Raw genomic sequence first — 18,175 nt, 5'->3', positions numbered from 1 at the left:
AACTAAGGAACACCGCACTCGGCTGGCACGTAACCCACAATTGTTTCATTCCCCTCTCCACTACATTTTATAATCTCTGCATATATCTATTTAGCACTTGCTGGAGTGTCTTCCCGTCCGATCAGCGAAGTTAAGCAACGTTGGGTCTGGTTAGTACTTGGATGGGTGACGCCTGGGAACACCAGATGCTGTTGGCATGAAGTTCTCCCTACGTGTCAAGTGGGGTTGGTGGAGGATTAGTGCCCCTCCCTGTAAAACAATTAACTCTAAGCCCTTGACCACCCCGTTTGGGATACATGGCGTCTGGCAATGAATGAAATTAAAAAAAACTTGCTAGAGTGTTGGAGAAATATGAAACTGGGAGAGTAGGAGCTTGCTGACAAATGTGGAAGATATAAATAGATGGAAAGATTATTCTGAGTGAGAATGACGAGATCAGAGAGTTACAAACAATTATTATTGTATTTGTTGGTTTCTATAAGGAAGAAATATACAGTATAGTGCCTAAGAATGTGTCAGTGGTAGTCATGAAGAAAGCAGTGTAGTCTGAGAGGTGATATCGTTTAACACTCTCTGACCCTTCTTTTTCTCTTTACGCAGTGTGCAGTAGCTAATTCAATATCCTCACCCTTATAGGTAGCAAAATATTGCCTGACAAGTTTCATATTCCTCAGGTGATTGCACGCTCTGAGACAGGGGACGAGGAATTGAAGTCTGCATTTACATCCATGAAAGAAAAGGGGCAGCTACTCCCCTGCAGCCAGTCAGTGAGCAAGCTCGTTTTACTACTGGATAAGGATGAGTTCAGATCTGGAGCTCATGTGGATTACTTTGATGTGTAAATGGATCATGAGACCTAAATTACACAATGCTGCGGTATGTGCTGCAGTAAGTAGCAATAGTTTTTATCTGTGCTATATTTCATGAGCAATTACAACGTTTCATCATTGTGCCCATCAGTCTAACTCAGTTCCCTTGTACACATAGAATAAGGATATTCAAAGTTTAGCTCTTATATCTCACTGAGGACATTATGAAGTGGTGCATTAGTCAAAATGCACTGCCACACTCATCTTGTATTTATTTGCCGTATATCATTGTTTTCCCAAGTGGTTCCATTTGTACAAATCATCATAATTATTTGTCATTCTGTTGGCTGTACATTAGTGAGATGGCATTGCTCTCTTAGTATGTGATATGATAATGACAATGATAATGATGATGATACGAGAAACACACAGCACATATCCATGACACACATAAATCACACACAGCACACATAAGAATCACCGTGTTATTCACAACTTTACCACGTTACTCGCTAACGTGGTCACGCTGTTATTACGGGGGGTGGGTGGCTGGCCATGCGGGATGAACAGAATGAGTGGAGCAGATGAGTGGGCAGGATGGTTAGATGGGCGAGTGGATGAGTGGGTGGGTTGAGGGGTGCACAGGATGGGTAGTTGGGTGAGTGGTCACAATGGATAGGTGGATGGATGGGGTGGAGTTAGGTGGGTGGTTGAGTGGATGCGTGGCTTCCCGGAGGACAAGGTGGGAGATGGGCTCATGCTTCTAGTTCCTTTTAAAAGGGGAATTCCAAGTACTCTCTCTCTCTCTCTCTCTCTCTCTCTCTCTTCACAGGCACAGCAACTTCGAATATGTGGGTGAGTTTTGTTACCTGGAGTAACTGTGGCAAGCTCCAATGCTAGAAGGAAAAATGGATGAGAACTGTTGTCTCTCCTGATATTGAAGGCTTCTCCAAGTGCCAAATCCACAATGTACAAAACATGAGAAAAAAGTGTTATGCTGTCAGACAGTGAGACGTGGCCTGTAAGGGAAGACGATACATTTTAATTTGAATGCACAGAAAATGAGAATGCTGAGATGGAAGCGTAAGACTTCAGTACCTGACAAGACTGAGAACAGTGTGCTGTGAGAGAGATCTAGTATAATATATGTCAGGAGTGTGATGCAGACTCTTTGGCTGAGATTGTGTGGACTTATTGCAAGGAGGAAGGATGATAACTGGCTGAGTAGGGCTGTAAGGCGTAAATGTGGAGGGAAGAGTGCCCAAAGGCAAACTGATGGCATGGGATGAGATCTTGAGTGAAGACCTCTAGGCTTGGGAACTGAGCAGGGAAATGGCTCAAGACCAATACATCTAGAGAGCAGCTTTTGGTTGAGAGGGCCAGCGTCTGAACAGTGGTGTTATAGCATCTTTTTTTTTTTTTTCCCTTGGCTTTGTGGCAAACTGTAATAGTTCCCTAACTACCATCATTCTTGTATATGGCGATTAAGTTTAAATTGCTTTTTTAATCATTAGATGCCTTTACGATCTCCTAACGGAGAAATGGTGCGTTACTGGACGCACAAAAATTAATAGACTAGAAACTGAACTTCATGATGATTTCTAGATATGATGTAAATGGAGTTTTTCAGACACTGTACTTAAAAAGGTACGTGTACATAATTTTTTTCATGGTTATCATCCTAATTATTTCCTGAAATCATAGCAGGTTGAATGATACTGAAAAGGGTGTTTTTATCATTATTATTATTATTTTTTTTTTTTCAGATCAGGGGTTGGAGGAAAAGAAATTCGCAGCTACATTCTCCCTTTTTCTCTATATTATGAGTGAACAAGCTGGTTGGATCTCAAGCAGTGGGTGAAACGGTCATCACATTCCATTGCATATAAAAAGGAAGCGGCCCCAGGATCCTGCGGTAGCCTCTTTAATTGCCTTTGATTATATACAGGGAATACATTATCTATGTAGTCTTTCATCCCTGTTACCTGAGATATTATTTTGGATAGTAGTAAAATAGATATGGCCTCCATTACTTGTACTGAATTATTTTTATTATTAAAAATGTCCATGAATAGCTACCAAACACGTTTGATAATGTTATTCCTTTAACTTTCCAGTAGTTTACTGAATTTGACCCTATATTTATTAACTTCCTTAGGCATTTTGACATGAATATTTTAACAATTATATGTGCCAAAAGTGATCCATGACATGATCTGTCATAAAATTTTCAAATGCAGTTTGGATCATAAAACTTTTATGTCTTTTTTAGAGATTAAAGTCAAATTTCAATGCATCATGGCTGGACATAAGTTTCACATACTGAAACAATCAGCAACCTTACTGCCCCATGAGTTATGGGAGACATGCCAGAGGCTTCTAGATCAGTGCCCAGGCGGTGCTAGATTTTCGTAGATGTCATCAATTTTATATGGAATTTTCAAAGCTGCCTTTGAGAAGATCATGAAATTCTGCTTCTGATCAAGCTAGTGGTTCAAAAGGTGACTGAAAAAAAGTCTGAGTTATGATGCAGGGAAAAGAAGGTCAGGGTGATGATGATGAAGATGATGATGGTGATGAAGATCTGAAAACTGAGATCTGATGGGGAACCTACACGTGGTAAAGATGTGCACTCTGAGTGGAGCAGCCTTGGTATCCACCTGTCAGCAAATCCCCCTTCAATTTTCCTGAACCTTGCCATGGGAAGGACTCTGATCTGTCCCCGGTGAGGCGCTGCCTTTCACAAGGGGACGCTGGTTCACCGCACGTTGTATATACTGTGCTGTATCTGTGGGACAGCCCCACAGAAGCAGTTGCTTTTTTTTTTTTTTTTTTTTTTTTTTTTTTTATGCGAGGAAGAAGGAACCAAAGGCCGTGAGCCCGCAGTAACAGTTCCCTCCAAGAGAAAAACAAAATACAATAGAGAGCCAAATTCAAGATCCGATCATTTTGAGATGCCTGGACACACTGCGTTTGAAAGACTGGAGAACATAGGCAGCAGGAAATACAGATAGAGGGAGACAGTTCCAGAGCTGACCTGTTGCATAAATGAAAGACTGGGAGTAACGGTTATCTCTTGCATTAGAGAGTTGGACAGAAAAGGGATGAGAGTTTGCTGCCAGACGGGTGCTACGCGCCCGTCATAGAGGTGGAGGAATGCAAGCAGACAGTTCAGAGGAGCAGTGACCATTAAAGTAGCAACAGAAAAAAGATAAAGATGCAACAGTGCGGCGAAGAGACAGAGGTTGAAGGGAGTCAGTAAGAGGAGGAGAGTTAATGAGACGAAAAGCCTTTGACTCCACCCTATTGAGAAGAGCTGTATGTGGGGAGCCTCCCCACACATGAGAGTTGTACTCCACACAGGGGCGGATAAAACCCCTGTATAGAGTCAACAATTGTGCAGGGGTAAAGAAAGAGCGGAGTCGGCTTAGCACACCCAATCTCTTGGAAGCAGATTTCACAAGAGATGTAATATGATCTTTCCAAGATAAGTCCCGAGTAAATGAAACCCCAAGCATGTTCAAGGATGATGCAGGATTAAGCTGAATATTATTAAACATTAATGGGTATACCTGTGGAAGATTTTGTCGGGTTGATAGGTGTAAGAACTGAGTCTTAGATGTATTAAAAACAACCATATTATTTTTACCCCAGTCAGAGATACGAGCCAAGTCAGACATTAGGTGTGCCATAGCCTCATCCCTTGTTTCTTGAAGTAACTGTTGAGATGGGCGTTGTGGGAACCGAATGGAAAGGTGAAGGGTGGAGTCATCAGCGTATGAGTGGATAGGGTTAGATGTACAGCTTAGATGATCATTGATGAATAAAAGGAAGAGAGTTGGTGATAGGACAGAGCCCTGAGGAACACCACTGTTGATAGATCTAGGAGAAGAACGATGGCCGTCTACAACAGCGGCTATGGAACGACCAGAAAGGAAGCTAGCGATGAAGGCACAGATAGAAGGATAGAAACCGTAGGAGGGCAGTTTGGAAATTAAAGATTTATGCCAGACTCGATCGAAAGCCTTTGAGATGTCAAGTGCAATGGCAAAGCTTTCGCCAAAGTCCCGAAAGGAGGATGACCAGGAGTCTGAAAGGTAGGTGAGAAGATCGCCAGTGGAGCGTCCCTGACGGAACCCATACTGACGATCGGAAAGAAGGTTGTGATAGGAAAGATGCCTTAAAATTTTTCTATTAAGAATTGACTCGAAAACTTTTGAAATACAGGACGTTAAAGCAATTGGACGATAGTTGGAGGGTTGGGAGTGGTCACCCTTCTTTGGGACTGGCTGAATGAGAGCAAACTTCCAGCAAGAAGGAAAGGTACAAGTTGACAGACAAAGGCGAAAGAGTTTGCCTAGGCAGGGTGTAAGCACAGAAGCACAGTTCTTGAGAACAACAGGAGGGACCCCATCAGGCCCATATGCCTTGTTAGTACTGAGGCCAGTGATGGCAGAAAATACAACTGAAGAAATTTTAATGTCAGCCATGAGGAAGTCAGAGGGGAGAAGTGATGGAGGAACAGCACCGGAATCGTCTAAGGTGGATTTGGAGGAGAAAGTCTGTGCGAAGAGATCTGCTTTATCAGTAGAAGAAATAGCTACAGAACCATCAGAGTAGAAAAGAGGAGGGAAGGATGATGAGGTAAAGTTGTTAGAAAGATTTTTGGCAAGGTGCCAGAAGGAGCGGGAAGAATTCGAGTTCGAGAGTTGAGAGCATTTAGTATGGATGAAATTATTTTTAGTAGAGCGAAGAACAGACTTAGCACGATTCCGGGCAGAAACGTAAAGATGATGTGATTCAGGGGTGGGTTAGCTCCGGTACCTTTTGTAGGCCTTCACCTGTGGCTGACGTGTCTGCTCGGCCATACTAACCGGTGTTAAGTAACAATATCAATAACTACTGCCATTATATTTTCAGAAATGTGATCATTCTGTCAAAATCCCTGTTTTTCCCACTCCACACTGAAGGAAGGGCACAATCTCTTTCCAGTCAGAGGAGGAGGAGGAGGAATAGAGGTTGGAACCAAAAGCACTGGCCTAGCAGCCGTTGCAGAAAACTATTTTAGGGCTAACTATGGTATCGCTCAGAAAAAAAATAGAGCTAACCAATGTGCCCACCCACCATCATTCTCATTAGTTGCATGGCCTTTCTGGACTCGATTTGGCATTAAGGAAACGAGATTTCTTACAAGCTGGCAATCATGTGGGTTTACAGATATCCTAACATTCTTTTTCGCTCAGGCTCCATGTACTGAACATGATTCCCTATATTTTTTCTACATGGAGTTACAGTTGCTACCTGTAGACTACGCGACCAGCCTAACAGCTACAAGTTCTGATGACCAAGCCACTCGGTAACAGCTTGGGCTGTATAGACCGGTCGGCAGTCATGGACAAAATTACACTGGAGGGAAAGAAAAGTTTCTCTCCCGTAAAGAAGGCAGGAAGTTTTTTTTTTTTTTTTCATGCACATATTTCTCCTCTACAAATCTCTCTTCGATCAGAGTTATGTTGCCTACATCATGAATGCTTCTCCCTTCCCACCCCAGTTTCTTACAGTTCACGTGACATGTCGGTGCCTCCTCATAATAATAAGATAGATCACAGCTGTTATATATATAAATGGAGAATAAGTTTTCCTGATTTTATGCCATGGTATCCTTGTAAGAAAATGCAGTTCGAGGCACCTGTTGCATGAGTACTTAATAAAGTGTGTGTGTGTGTGTGTGTGTGTGTGTGTAAAGTTTATGTTGTGCTATTTTAATCATTCCCCTCGTGATGGCTAAAATAATTTGTCATAAAATGTAATACTCGATAACTGTGTCTATCTTAACGTAATCATGTGTATATTTAATCTAGCGGCAGATCTAAATCCTTTCTTTTTCATATACATCTGTTTACCTTCCTCAAGCTATATAACTCTTCACCCAACCCATCCCATCCTACACACCCCTCGACTACCCTCTCCCTCCTCACCACTGATAGCTCAAAGCGTAAGTCAATCACTGAGGCAAAGTGGGACTCGCACGGACGGAAAGAATGGATTGACAACACTTGGAAGTGTTTACGGGTGCATATTGTACAGAACTACAGATTATACAGATAAAACCAGTTTAGATGGCGTATGGAAATGAGCTAATTAAAAAAAAAAATGTTTCTGGGAGGGCAGACAGCCACTGACAAGTTATCAACTTATCCTGTAAGAGGGATTAGATAATGCTGGTAAGGCATCCCTTAACATTAATGAACTGGCTAAATATGAATCTAGAAACAATTACTTAATCATAATACAAAATTTGATAATATTAATACTAATAGTAATGATAAGAAGAATGATAACAACAACAGTAATAATAATGATAATAATAATAATAATAATAATAATAGTAGTAGTAGTAGTAATAGTAGTAGTAGTAGTAGTAGTAGTAGTAATAATAATAATAGTAGTAGTAGTAGTAGTAGTAGTAGTAGTAATAGTAGTAGTAGTAGTAGTAGCAGTAATAATAATAATAATAATAATAATAATAATAATAATAATAATAATAATAACTAGAGGGGCACTCAGTGGATCGCATCTTCCCAAGGGCAACGTAATTTCCAAGCCCGTCTTCATAATGGTTAGGTCTTCGCATCACTGATTAGCGTTTCGCAAAAAGTGTTTTCCGGATACAGAATCTGTAATACGACCCGGATCGGCCCTCCAGAGTTAATTGATTGTTCCCTGCGACATGGGCAATCTACCCACCAAATTTGGTCCAAATCTCTCACTTAGTTTTTGAGTAATCCTGCTGACAAACAAACAGGTGAAAACTTAATCTCTTTGTCGGATAATAATAATAATAATAATAATAATAATAATAATAATAATAGCAACAACAACGATAACACTAATAACTAGATCGAAGGCACTCAGCGGAGCACATCTTTCCGACAAGGGCAACGTAATTTCTAAACCATTCTTCATAATGGGTTAGGTTTTCTCATCAATGATTAGGGTTTCGCAAACGGTGTTTTCCGGATCCAGAATCTGTAATTCGATCCGGATCGGTCCCAAAAGTTAATCGATTTTTCCCAGGGACATGGGCTATACCCACCAAAGTTGGTCCAGATCTCTCTTTTGGTTTTTGAGTAATCCTGCCAAAAGACAAACAAATAAATAAACAAACATACTAGAGGGGCACTCAGTGGAACCATCTCTCCGACAGGGGCAACGTACAGCAATTTCCAAACCACTACTTGTAATGGGTTCGGGTTTCTCATCTCTGATTAGAGCTTCGCGAACAGTGTTTTCCAGATCCATAATCTGTAATACGATCCGAATCGGTCCCAAAACTTAATCGATTGCCTTGGACATGGGCTATCTACCCACAAATTTGGTCCAAAACTCTCTTTTAGTTTTGACTAATCCTGCTAACAGGCAAACTAACAAACAAACAGGGGTGAAAACACTCTCCTTGTCGGAGAGAATATCAAAAAAAAAAAAAGAAAAAAAAAAAAGAAAAAGATAACGTGAAGCAAAAGAGCACTCCTTTACTGCTCTTGGCACCTCAAGATCTAGGGGGCTATCACTATTATACTCTAACTTGTTCCAGCGTTTATTTCACGTAGCTCAGTGACAAAAAAGAAAAAAAAATACTACGGCTCCACATCCTTTCCATAGCTCTTCTTTCATACTCTATATGGTGTTAACCTGCTGCTACGGCTCAGAGTTCAAGATAGAGAGATGGCAATTATTTTAGGTTAAGTTAGAATTAAAAGAATATACGCAATGTTACTCCAGACGACGTAGCAAGAGGGGGTATAACATTTCAACCAGATAGTCAAGTTCACCGAACTTAAGAGCCTTGAAGGTCATTAATCTACCTATCAATAGTCAGACGCCTCCGTCCTGAAAGCAGTGAATACAAAAAAAAGTGCCTCCACGTTGTCCTGTTCTCTGCCATTTGGCCGCCCTTCTTCTAACGTACACACCCCTCTCTAATATATCTCTCCAACCCATCCCTCCTTCTCATCCTTGGTCTCCCCCTCCACCTCCTCTGACTGAAAAATCCATTGACTATCTTACTTCTAAGATGGACCAAATCCCATCTACTTCTCCCTTCTTTGAAATCTCCATTCTAGTAGACTTCAATGTTCACTACCATCTTTGGCTCTCCTTTCCTTTCACTGATCCACCTGGTGAACAAGCCTCCATCTTTTCTATCCTTAATGACCTAGAGCAGCTTGTACAGCACCCTACCAATATCCCTGATCTCCTTGGAGAGAGTTCCACTGTATACCTGACCTCTTTCTTACAACTAATCTTTCTACTTATGCTGCTGATCTTTCCTCTCCGTTGGGCTCCTCCGGTCACAACATTATCACCTTAACCTGTCCTATTGCTCCAGTAAGACCCGTGGATCCTCCAAAGAAGCAGTGGCTGTGGCACTTTGGAGCTGCTGATTGGGAGGCCCTCAGGCAGTACTTCATTGATTTTCACTGGAATGATTATTGCTTCCATGGCCGGGATCCATCAGAGTGTGCGATGCGCTTTAAGGAGGTTACTCTCTCGGGCATCGAAGCTGTTATGCTGAGTGTTTTTAGGCCGACTCCTCGTACTAAAGACACTAGCTACTGAACGGGGTCCTTTTTCCGGACCGGAAGTAATGCACTAACAAGGGAACAGGACATAAAAACTAGGCAGTCCACCTTTAACACATCTATTACCTTAATTACAACACCTTAACAATATCACATAGGATGGTATTATAAACAGAGGATACAGATATACAGAGTTACGCTAGTGTAATATGGGATATTCACACATTCCTTAATTATGCTTTATAATAGGTTAAGAGTCCGTAAGTGGATGAGATTCACTTTTATCAAAGTCCAAAAGGTCTTAGCGTGTCGGGGCAATAGAGATGTCTGGGCTTGATGAGCCGAGGAGGGATTATTACTATAAATTAACAAGGGAGGTAGAGCACTAGAGTTCACTGTTTAGGCTCGGCGCGGCAACTCTCGCCCGCGCGTACACTGACAAGGGGGAAGACTACTCTAGATTGGACTTTGGGATAGCACTGCTCGGATGAACCCGGAACTTATAGTCTTTGTTAGGGGAAGGTATTTACGGACACTTTTTGGTGTAATCCCGCTGGTTCACTCTGTCACTGGATCACTACAGGAAAGGGAAAGTCAATCTTCTTGCCCGAGTTTCTGGGGCGATATCACTTTGTCACTGTAGGCTAAGGTGTAGGTCCTCACTCTGGTCACGGTGCAGGGAGACCCTCTTGCCTGGGGTCTCGACCTGTTGTAAGTCCTCCTCTGGTCACGGTGCAGGGAGACCCTCTTGCCTGGGGTCTCGACCTGTTGTAGGCCCTCCTCTGGCCACTGTGAAGGGAGGCCTGTCTGTGTTGGCCCTAGGGACTGGGGCCAAACAGGTGTAGCAGACGGGCCTGACGTCGTAGGGTCTGCGGCAGGGGGAGGTCGGCGTCGACGGGTTGCCGGGCTCGCCTAGGGGTCCGAGGACTGCGGGGGTCTACTGGGGGACGCGCCGTCAGGTGTGGGCTGCGGCCTCGTCTCCCGCTGGTACCTGGGGAAGACAAGAATTTCCCGGGGGTAGGAGGTAGGTCCCGACTGGGACCAGGCCTCTGTTCAGGTGACACTTTAGGGGTAACTCCCCCGGGTGGTGTCCGGCTACTCCTGCAGGAGTTAGCTGGCTCTAGAGGACACACGGAGGCCGTGGTCTCTATTGCACTTATGGAGGGTAGCACAGAGGCGACTCCCTCTCCTGTCTTTACAATTGCCGTGGCACCAGGTTGATCGGTCCTGGGACCCACTTGTGGCGGTGTGTGAGGGTCTCTTACCCTTAGAGTGGCTAGGGGCGTGAGCCTCGTACAATCCACTATTGGGCCTCCTGCCCTATTGTTATAGAGGGCTCTCTTCCCTCGTCAAAGGACCTCCTGTCCTGATTGTGGCAGAGGGTATTACGCCCTCGTGGCTCACTGTGGCAGAGGATACAAGCCCCTCGTGGCTCACCTGGGTTACTGCGGCAGAGGAAGGTACTTCCCCGTGGCTCGCGGTGGCAGTAGGTGTAAACACCCTGTGGCTCACCTAGGGACCTCCTGTCCCGTTGGGGTGAAGTTGTGGTCGTCACCACAAGACTACGAGGGACTGACGTATCAGTCCCACCCCACTGCTGTCTTTTTTTTTTTTTTTTTTTTTTTTTTTTTGCCTATCGACCATTGAGGCCGGAGCCTCTGGTCATTAAGGCAAATATATGTATATATATTGACACATATACATATATATATAAATATATATACATACATACATACATACACACATCCATGAATATGAACATGCACACTTTCATGCACACGTACATATATATAATAATTTTTATTTTGTAATTTTTTGTAGTTTTATTTTTATTATTTTTATTTATTTTTTATATTTTTAACCTTATATTACTTATAAACAAAATACCTAATCTAAAGACCCTAAAACTAACCACCTAACAGACAAATCGCTAACCTATACTAAATCCTAAGAGACAAATAACTAGACCTACACTAATATTCAAAAAGCCTCGACCAAGAGAACACCATCGACTGCAGATATGTAATGCTTTTCTACATTACATACCTGCACTCATCACCTGATGACTGTCAGTCGAGGCACAACCTAATATAGGGGACATCAATATATGAAAGGGAACCAGACGAGTCAGGAACATTTCCATATACGTCAGGTGTCGTCCCTAATTAGAATAACTTAAGCAAGATAATATAATGTATTTACATAATTTGTACAAAAATTGAAGAACCTCGCCCAGCAGACTACCATCGACTGCAAGTGCCCAATACCTTCCTATATTGCACACTTGCATTCATCAGCTGGTGACTGTCAGGCGAGGAACTTGGCTTAATGTAGGGGACATCTATATTAGAAATAGATCGGTGGGAGGAGGAACTATTTAAAATATGTCAACTGTCAACCCTAATTAATATTACAATATATACATATTTACTGTTCATAAAAACCATAACCACACAGTAAAAAAGTCACATCACTCTGATCAGTCCGGTCTCTCTCAAGAAAGCCATCAATTTATCAGTCATAACAATGTCCCCATCACCCAGGATAGTGGAAAGGGTGAAGGGGACGTCTGCTGCGCCGCAGTAACTTATAAGTGAAGCGCGTTCACGAATAAATCGCCGACAGCGCAGGATGATATGACTGATAGATAACACCGCATTACAGATGTCACAGTGCGGTGGGAAGCGTCTTTCCATATATGGTTTTATGTGGGTTAAAATGGTGGCATTAAGCCGTAGCCGTGCCAACACTTTTTCTTCTAGGCGACTGGGACGGTTGGCAGTGTCCCAGTCGCCCAGGTACGGCTCACAAGTTGGAATATTTAGTCTGGTCCACTGACCTTGCCACAGAAGATTTATTGATTTCTTTCCGAGAGATAGACTCGACCGTAGATCACGAGGAACGTCCCAAGTCTCCTCGAGCTCCACAGCCGGCTTTGCAAGTAAGTCAGCCTGCTCATTGCCGTAGATACGACAATGACCAGGCACCCAGATCAGCGTGAATGACTTGTTGCATGAATGCAACTTATTAACGATGCGGCCCTGGATCTCATGAGAGTCCGTAGTGCAAGATGCAATTGCCTGAAGGGCTGATTTTGAATCTGAAAATATGACAAATGAATCATGCCTAGAATTGAGAGCATAGTCTATGGCTTTGTCAATAGCAAAAAGTTCTGAAGTAAACACAGATGTATGAGTCGGCAACCGATACCTGAGGGCACATTCAGTCGACCACACACTTGCACCCACACATTCACTCGACTTGGAGCCGTCGGTGTACAATTGATGGGACCCCAAGTGACGAACAATGATGTTACGAAACAAGTGGTGGACCTCCGCCTCCGGCGCCTTGGCCTTTGGTGCTGGGAGCCATGTGACATCGACTGTAAAGCCGGGTGGCTCCCAAGGCGCTATATTTTTAAGCACCAACTTGTCACAGTCACTGGGGTCCACATCAAGCTCCTGAGTCAGTAAGTGGAGGCGAGCGGCAAATGGTGGTGGTATTGACGCAGGGGGGTACAGGCCACATTGCCGATATTACTTTTCCTTAATGTCCTTATGCCATAGGACAAGGCCAGGTGGTCACGGCGAATACGGAGGGGAGGCACATTCGCCTCCAGTTCCATACGAGTCACACGGGTACACCGGACGGCTCCAAGACACATTCGCAAACTTTTATTCTGTAACACATCCAATCCTTTCAGAGTGGCATCGGATGCCGAGCCATACACCTGTGCGCCATAGTCTAGCTTCGATCGAATAAGGGACTTATACACCATTAATAAAGATTTTCTGTCGGCACCCCAGGTAGTACCCGCTAGGTACTTGAGGACATTTAACGGTTTATCACAACGAGCAAGCAAAGTATTAACGTGAAGTTTAAAATTCATTCTACGATCAAAATGTATTCCTAAAAATTTTACAGAATTTTGAAAAGGTACCGCCTGATTATCCAAAGTTAAGCACAAATTAGGTACGTTACGATTAGTGAAAACTATAGCGGCACACTTACGTACAGAAAACTTAAATCCCCACTGCAAGGCCCATTGGTGGACGGAGTCAAGGGCTGCTTGAATCCGCCCAGCCGAAAATTGTGCATTACGGGAAGAGTGCCATATTGCACAATCGTCAGCGTAGAGCGAGTATTTAAGATTCCTCGGGATGGGAGCTGATGACAGAATATCATTGATCATAATACTAAATAAAGTAAGACTAAGCACACTTCCCTGTGGCACCCCGTTTTCCTGGATAAATATATCCGATGTTACGTTACGGGGTAATTTGACAGAGAAAGTTCTGTCCCTTAAGAAATTTGAAATAAAAACAGGTAAATTTCCTCTTAAACCATAAGCATAGAGCTTCATTAGTATACCGTGTCGCCATGTCACGTCATAGGCTTTATGGATGTCCAAGAACACCCCTATCATGAATTCTTTATTGGCAAATGCCTCTGCAATACAATGCTCCAAATTCATTAAATGATCTAGTGAACTTCTGTATTTACGGAAGCCACATTGTTGATCATTTAACAAATTCTTCGACTCTAAAACAAAAAGAAGCCTATTGTTAACCATACGTTCCATGACCTTACATAGACAAGAAGTCAACACAATAGGACGAAATGAAGTGGGATTCATAAGACGACCAGCCTCTTTGGGTATCGGTATGACGTGCGCAAAGTGCCATGAGTTTGGGAACGTTCGAGACGCCCAAATCTCATTGTACAATGCTAACATCTTAATCAGGTTGTCCTGATTAAGATGCTGGATCATACCGTACGTGATGGTATCTGGTCCAGGGCTGGTGTCTTTACAGGATTTAAGGGCAAGGAGCAGTTCATCTAGCGTAAACTCTTGGTTGTACGGGGAGTCTACGTCTTCTGTGGCAAAGTCTAATATCTGTAGCTCAGCCATGCGTTTATGATGTTGAAAACGCGGATCATAATTGGCTGAGCTACTTACATGAGAAAAACTCCTGGCGAGGATGTTAGCAACGTCCACAGGCTCGTCATAGATGTTATTATTAACATGAAGGGTGGTGATTGGAAAATGTGGGCCTTTATTATTTACTATTCTTATAGTGGACCAGACTTTACGTAATGGAGTTGTACGAGTCACCGTGGACACAAAGGACCGCCAGGAGTCACGTTTGGCCCTTCTTATTATTCTCCTTGCCTCAGCCCGTGCCTGTTTGTATGCAATAAAGTTTTCCTCAGTGGGCTGACTATCAAAAATCCTGTATCTCCTATTGCGTTTTCTTAATGCTTGTCGGCAATCCGGCGTCCACCAATGTGCTCTATGCTTCGCATGAACTGTAGAAGTCTTGGGAATAGCAGCCTCAGCTGCGTGTAATATGGAAGTAGTTATATTTTCGACCTTAACATCTATGGTCTCCCCAGATATATCTAAATTGGCGATCCTTGAGAAGGATCCCCAATCTGCTTTCTTATAGTTAAATTTTGGAGGGGGAGGGTCCGAAATGATGTCGCGTGTATAAGAAAGACAGATGGGTAAATGATCACTTCCCAAGGAGTCGTCGTAAGGGTCCCATGAGAGATCTTGATGTATACCAGGGGAGGCCAAAGATAAGTCAATGGCCGAAAAGTTACCAGTACGATCATCTACACGAGTCGCTCTACCATCGTTCAGAAGACAGAGGTTGGACTGTAGTATTAGGTCGGCTACTTGCTCCCCACGACCATCAATCCTCAAGCTACCCCATTGATAGTGATGGGCGTTAAAATCGCCCAACACTAACTTATTCCCAGGAAGGTGTTCCACTAGTGAATTTAAAGCATCACTATCAATGGGGCCATGTGGAGGACAGTACAGAGAGCAAATAGACAGATACGTGTTATTAAATTTTACTCTGCACGCGACCGCTTCCAGAGTAGAATTTAGAATCTCTTCCGTTTGTGGGTGTGATTTGTGTGTGTAAATGGCAACTCCGTGACCTTCATATCTTCTGTACGAGTGGTAGTGTTTGAACTGTGGAGGATCAGGATGATCCTCCAGGCGCGTCTCCTGTAAACAAACAACGTCTGGCCTGTGTATTGACAGCAAGATTGCTATATCTTGTAACTTATTCCCAATACCTCTACAATTCCACTGTAATACAGTGAAAGCGACGGTTTAAGATTTTCGTTGGGGGCCAGTGTGCTTTGTCTTTTTCTGTCGTCCGCCGGCAGGCGAGCGACTACCGGGGGACCTATCCCGGTGCTTGTTAATGGAAACCTCCATATTGTCATCAATAACTAGGTTCCCAGCCTCCCCCGAGGAAGAGCTAACCTTTCTCTCCCTCGCTGGAGTAGGAACCGGAAGGACATGAGGACGTGACTGTTTCGTGAGGGTGGTCATGTTACTTTTACTAGACTTGTCAGGCTTCGTTTTAGGCCGTACTGATGAAGAGGCAGCAGCAGCCTGAGAGTAAGTTGATGCCTTAGGGATGTCAGTGAGAGAATTGGAACGGACAGGAGGTCGAGATGGAGATGTACTGTGAGTGGCAGGAGGGAGAAAGACAGGGTCAGTCTGGGTCTCTACAGAGCACATCACAGGACGGGACATTACCGCCGAAGCATAGGACCTATTCGGCGTGGGAGTTGCATGCAACTCCTTCACCTTTTTCCTAGCTTCGTAATAGGAAATGCCCTCAGTTGCCTTCACTGTGCAGACTTCCTTCTCCTCCTTCCACTTGGGACAATCCCTAGAGGAAGTGGAGTGAGCGCCCTTGCAGTGAAAGCAACAGACCGTCTCAGATGTACAATGTTCCGCATCATGACCCTGGCTTGCACACTTGCCACACACTGGCTGGGAAGCCCGACAAGTCTTCGAACCATACCCATACAACTGGCATTTCAAGCAACGGAAAGGGTTAGGGATGTATGGTCGAACGTGGATGATTTCATAACCAACTTTGACTTGACTAGGAAGAGAAATTTTGGCAAATGTCAAGATAATAGTTGCTGTCTTCGTCCTTATGCCTTCCGAATAATGAGTTATGAATTTAGCTTCAATTACATCTTGCTGCGCCAATTCTTGTACGATTTCGTCCTCGCTCATCACCATGAGATCCCTGCAAGTGACAACACCCTTGCAAGAATTCATGGAGACTGGGATTTTGGCTTCGACATCGTAACAGTGGAATTTACGCAGTTTCAGCAAATCTCTCACTTGTGACGAGTTAACAGTTTTTACCAGGAGATCTCCGTTAGCAAGTTTTTTCACTTGTTCGACTTCTCCTGCACAGTGGTCAATCACCTTGATAAGGAAGGGATTAAGACTGGACAGGGGAGTCGAACCTAGAGCATGGATAATGACGAACGTGGCATTGTCAACAGGAACGTCAAGTGGGGCACGAGTTTGGCGTCCGTCAGTCTGGGGGTGGTCAGTCCGGTCGTTCCTACATTCGTCAGGGAGGCAGCAGGGGCGTCCGTCATAGCAACCACTTCCCCCGTGAGGGGGAAGTGGGAAGAAGGAGAAAAACAAGCAAGGGACAAGGTACCTGGGAAAGACACACCTAGCCTGAGATTACCCTCTCAAACCACTCTCGGGAGGACGCGCCCGTGTATAACTCACACGTCACACCCCAGAGCGATCAGTGGGGGGTACACTCCAGAGGTGAGAAAGCAAAGGCAATCTCAGTAAACAGATACAGACACCTACTATATCTCTAATAAGGGTAGGGAGGAATGTGAACGCTAGCTAACCTAACTTTAATCAAGGAAAGTGCAAAACTATTGCCGGTGGGGCAGCCCTAGAATCTGGAGGAGAGTTCAGCACACGTCCGTTCTCTCCGCAACCATTTCATCAAAGTCCCTGTCGATGGTCAACCCGCCGTTGAAGTTGTTGCGGATCTAGGCTCACCTGGCATTGGGGCAGTTGCGGGAAGAAGGGGCACAGGTCAGTGGTGGTTTGATGACCCTCTTGTCCTGGGTCATTAACCTGTCCGTTATCTCCTCCTCGGGTGGTGGGGTGGTGGTGGCCCGGTGGTGGTGTGGGGGGTGGCGGGGCGGAAGAGCCGGCCGCGGGCATTTTAGAAGCATACATTCCTTTCTCATATCCTTCAACTAAAGCAAACAATCCTTGGTTTATTCATGCTAGTTCTAATGCTGTCCACAACAAGAAGGCCCGCAAAAGGTACCGGGGCCAACCGACTCCTGAGCCTCATCTCTCATGTATCTGCCCGGAATCGTGCTCTTTGCCAAAAATAATGTCATTTGCTTAATGCTCTCCATGATGCTCTCAGCCCTCCTTCCCACTCTCTCTGGGAATGGAAGGATGCTGTGAGCTGAGTGACTGTAACTGTAACTTTAAAAACTGTCAAATGGAAGGGGAGGGAGGTTATTGAAATGGTCCTGAAAAGTTGGTTATGTTTGGGAGACCGAGGAAAGTAGCCTGTATACTAAGAAATTGGTATGATCGGTTTTAGTGCAGTGAAGCTCTATCACAAAATAGCCTCTAAAAATTAAAGTATCAAGGAGTTAAAAAATGGGCGTGAAGGACAAAAGTAAATTAATAGTGTTTTGAGCTGGCATTGGGGGGAGGGGGGGAGAAGCCATCCTGTGAAAATGATTACCTTGGAATTAATACTTTGCATTAAAAGTTTATTTCAGTTTTCTTCAGCAAGATAAGCTCGTGTTGTTTTCACTGATCTGTCACTTTACAACGCAGGTAAAAACATAAATATTAACAGAAATCTTATGAGAGGTTCCCAAGACCTCTGACAGTTTGCATATGACGCATCGCGAAGCGTCATTGTTCTGATGTAACAGCTGATGGACGGTAAA

General features: G+C 44.0%; 1 protein-coding gene across 1 annotated transcript in view; it reads left to right on the top strand.

Annotated features, from left to right (window-relative positions):
* Positions 1-2,879, top strand: part of LOC145411646 (sepiapterin reductase-like) — a 35,268-nt gene extending 32,389 nt beyond the window's left edge. The window contains exons 5-6 of the mRNA XM_080281652.1: positions 675-888; positions 2,576-2,879. Of these exons, the coding sequence (XP_080137778.1) occupies positions 675-842 (168 nt within the window). The 3' untranslated portion in view covers positions 843-888; positions 2,576-2,879. The remainder of the gene's footprint in view (positions 1-674; positions 889-2,575) is intronic.
* The last annotated feature ends 15,296 nt before the right edge of the window (positions 2,880-18,175 follow it).

This window comes from Coenobita brevimanus, chromosome 90 (assembly GCF_032717465.1).
Source record: "Coenobita brevimanus isolate Jiangsu-jjx chromosome 90, ASM3271746v2, whole genome shotgun sequence".
Lineage (NCBI taxonomy): Eukaryota > Metazoa > Arthropoda > Malacostraca > Decapoda > Coenobitidae > Coenobita > Coenobita brevimanus.
This window is presented reverse-complemented; position numbering and strand designations above follow the sequence as displayed.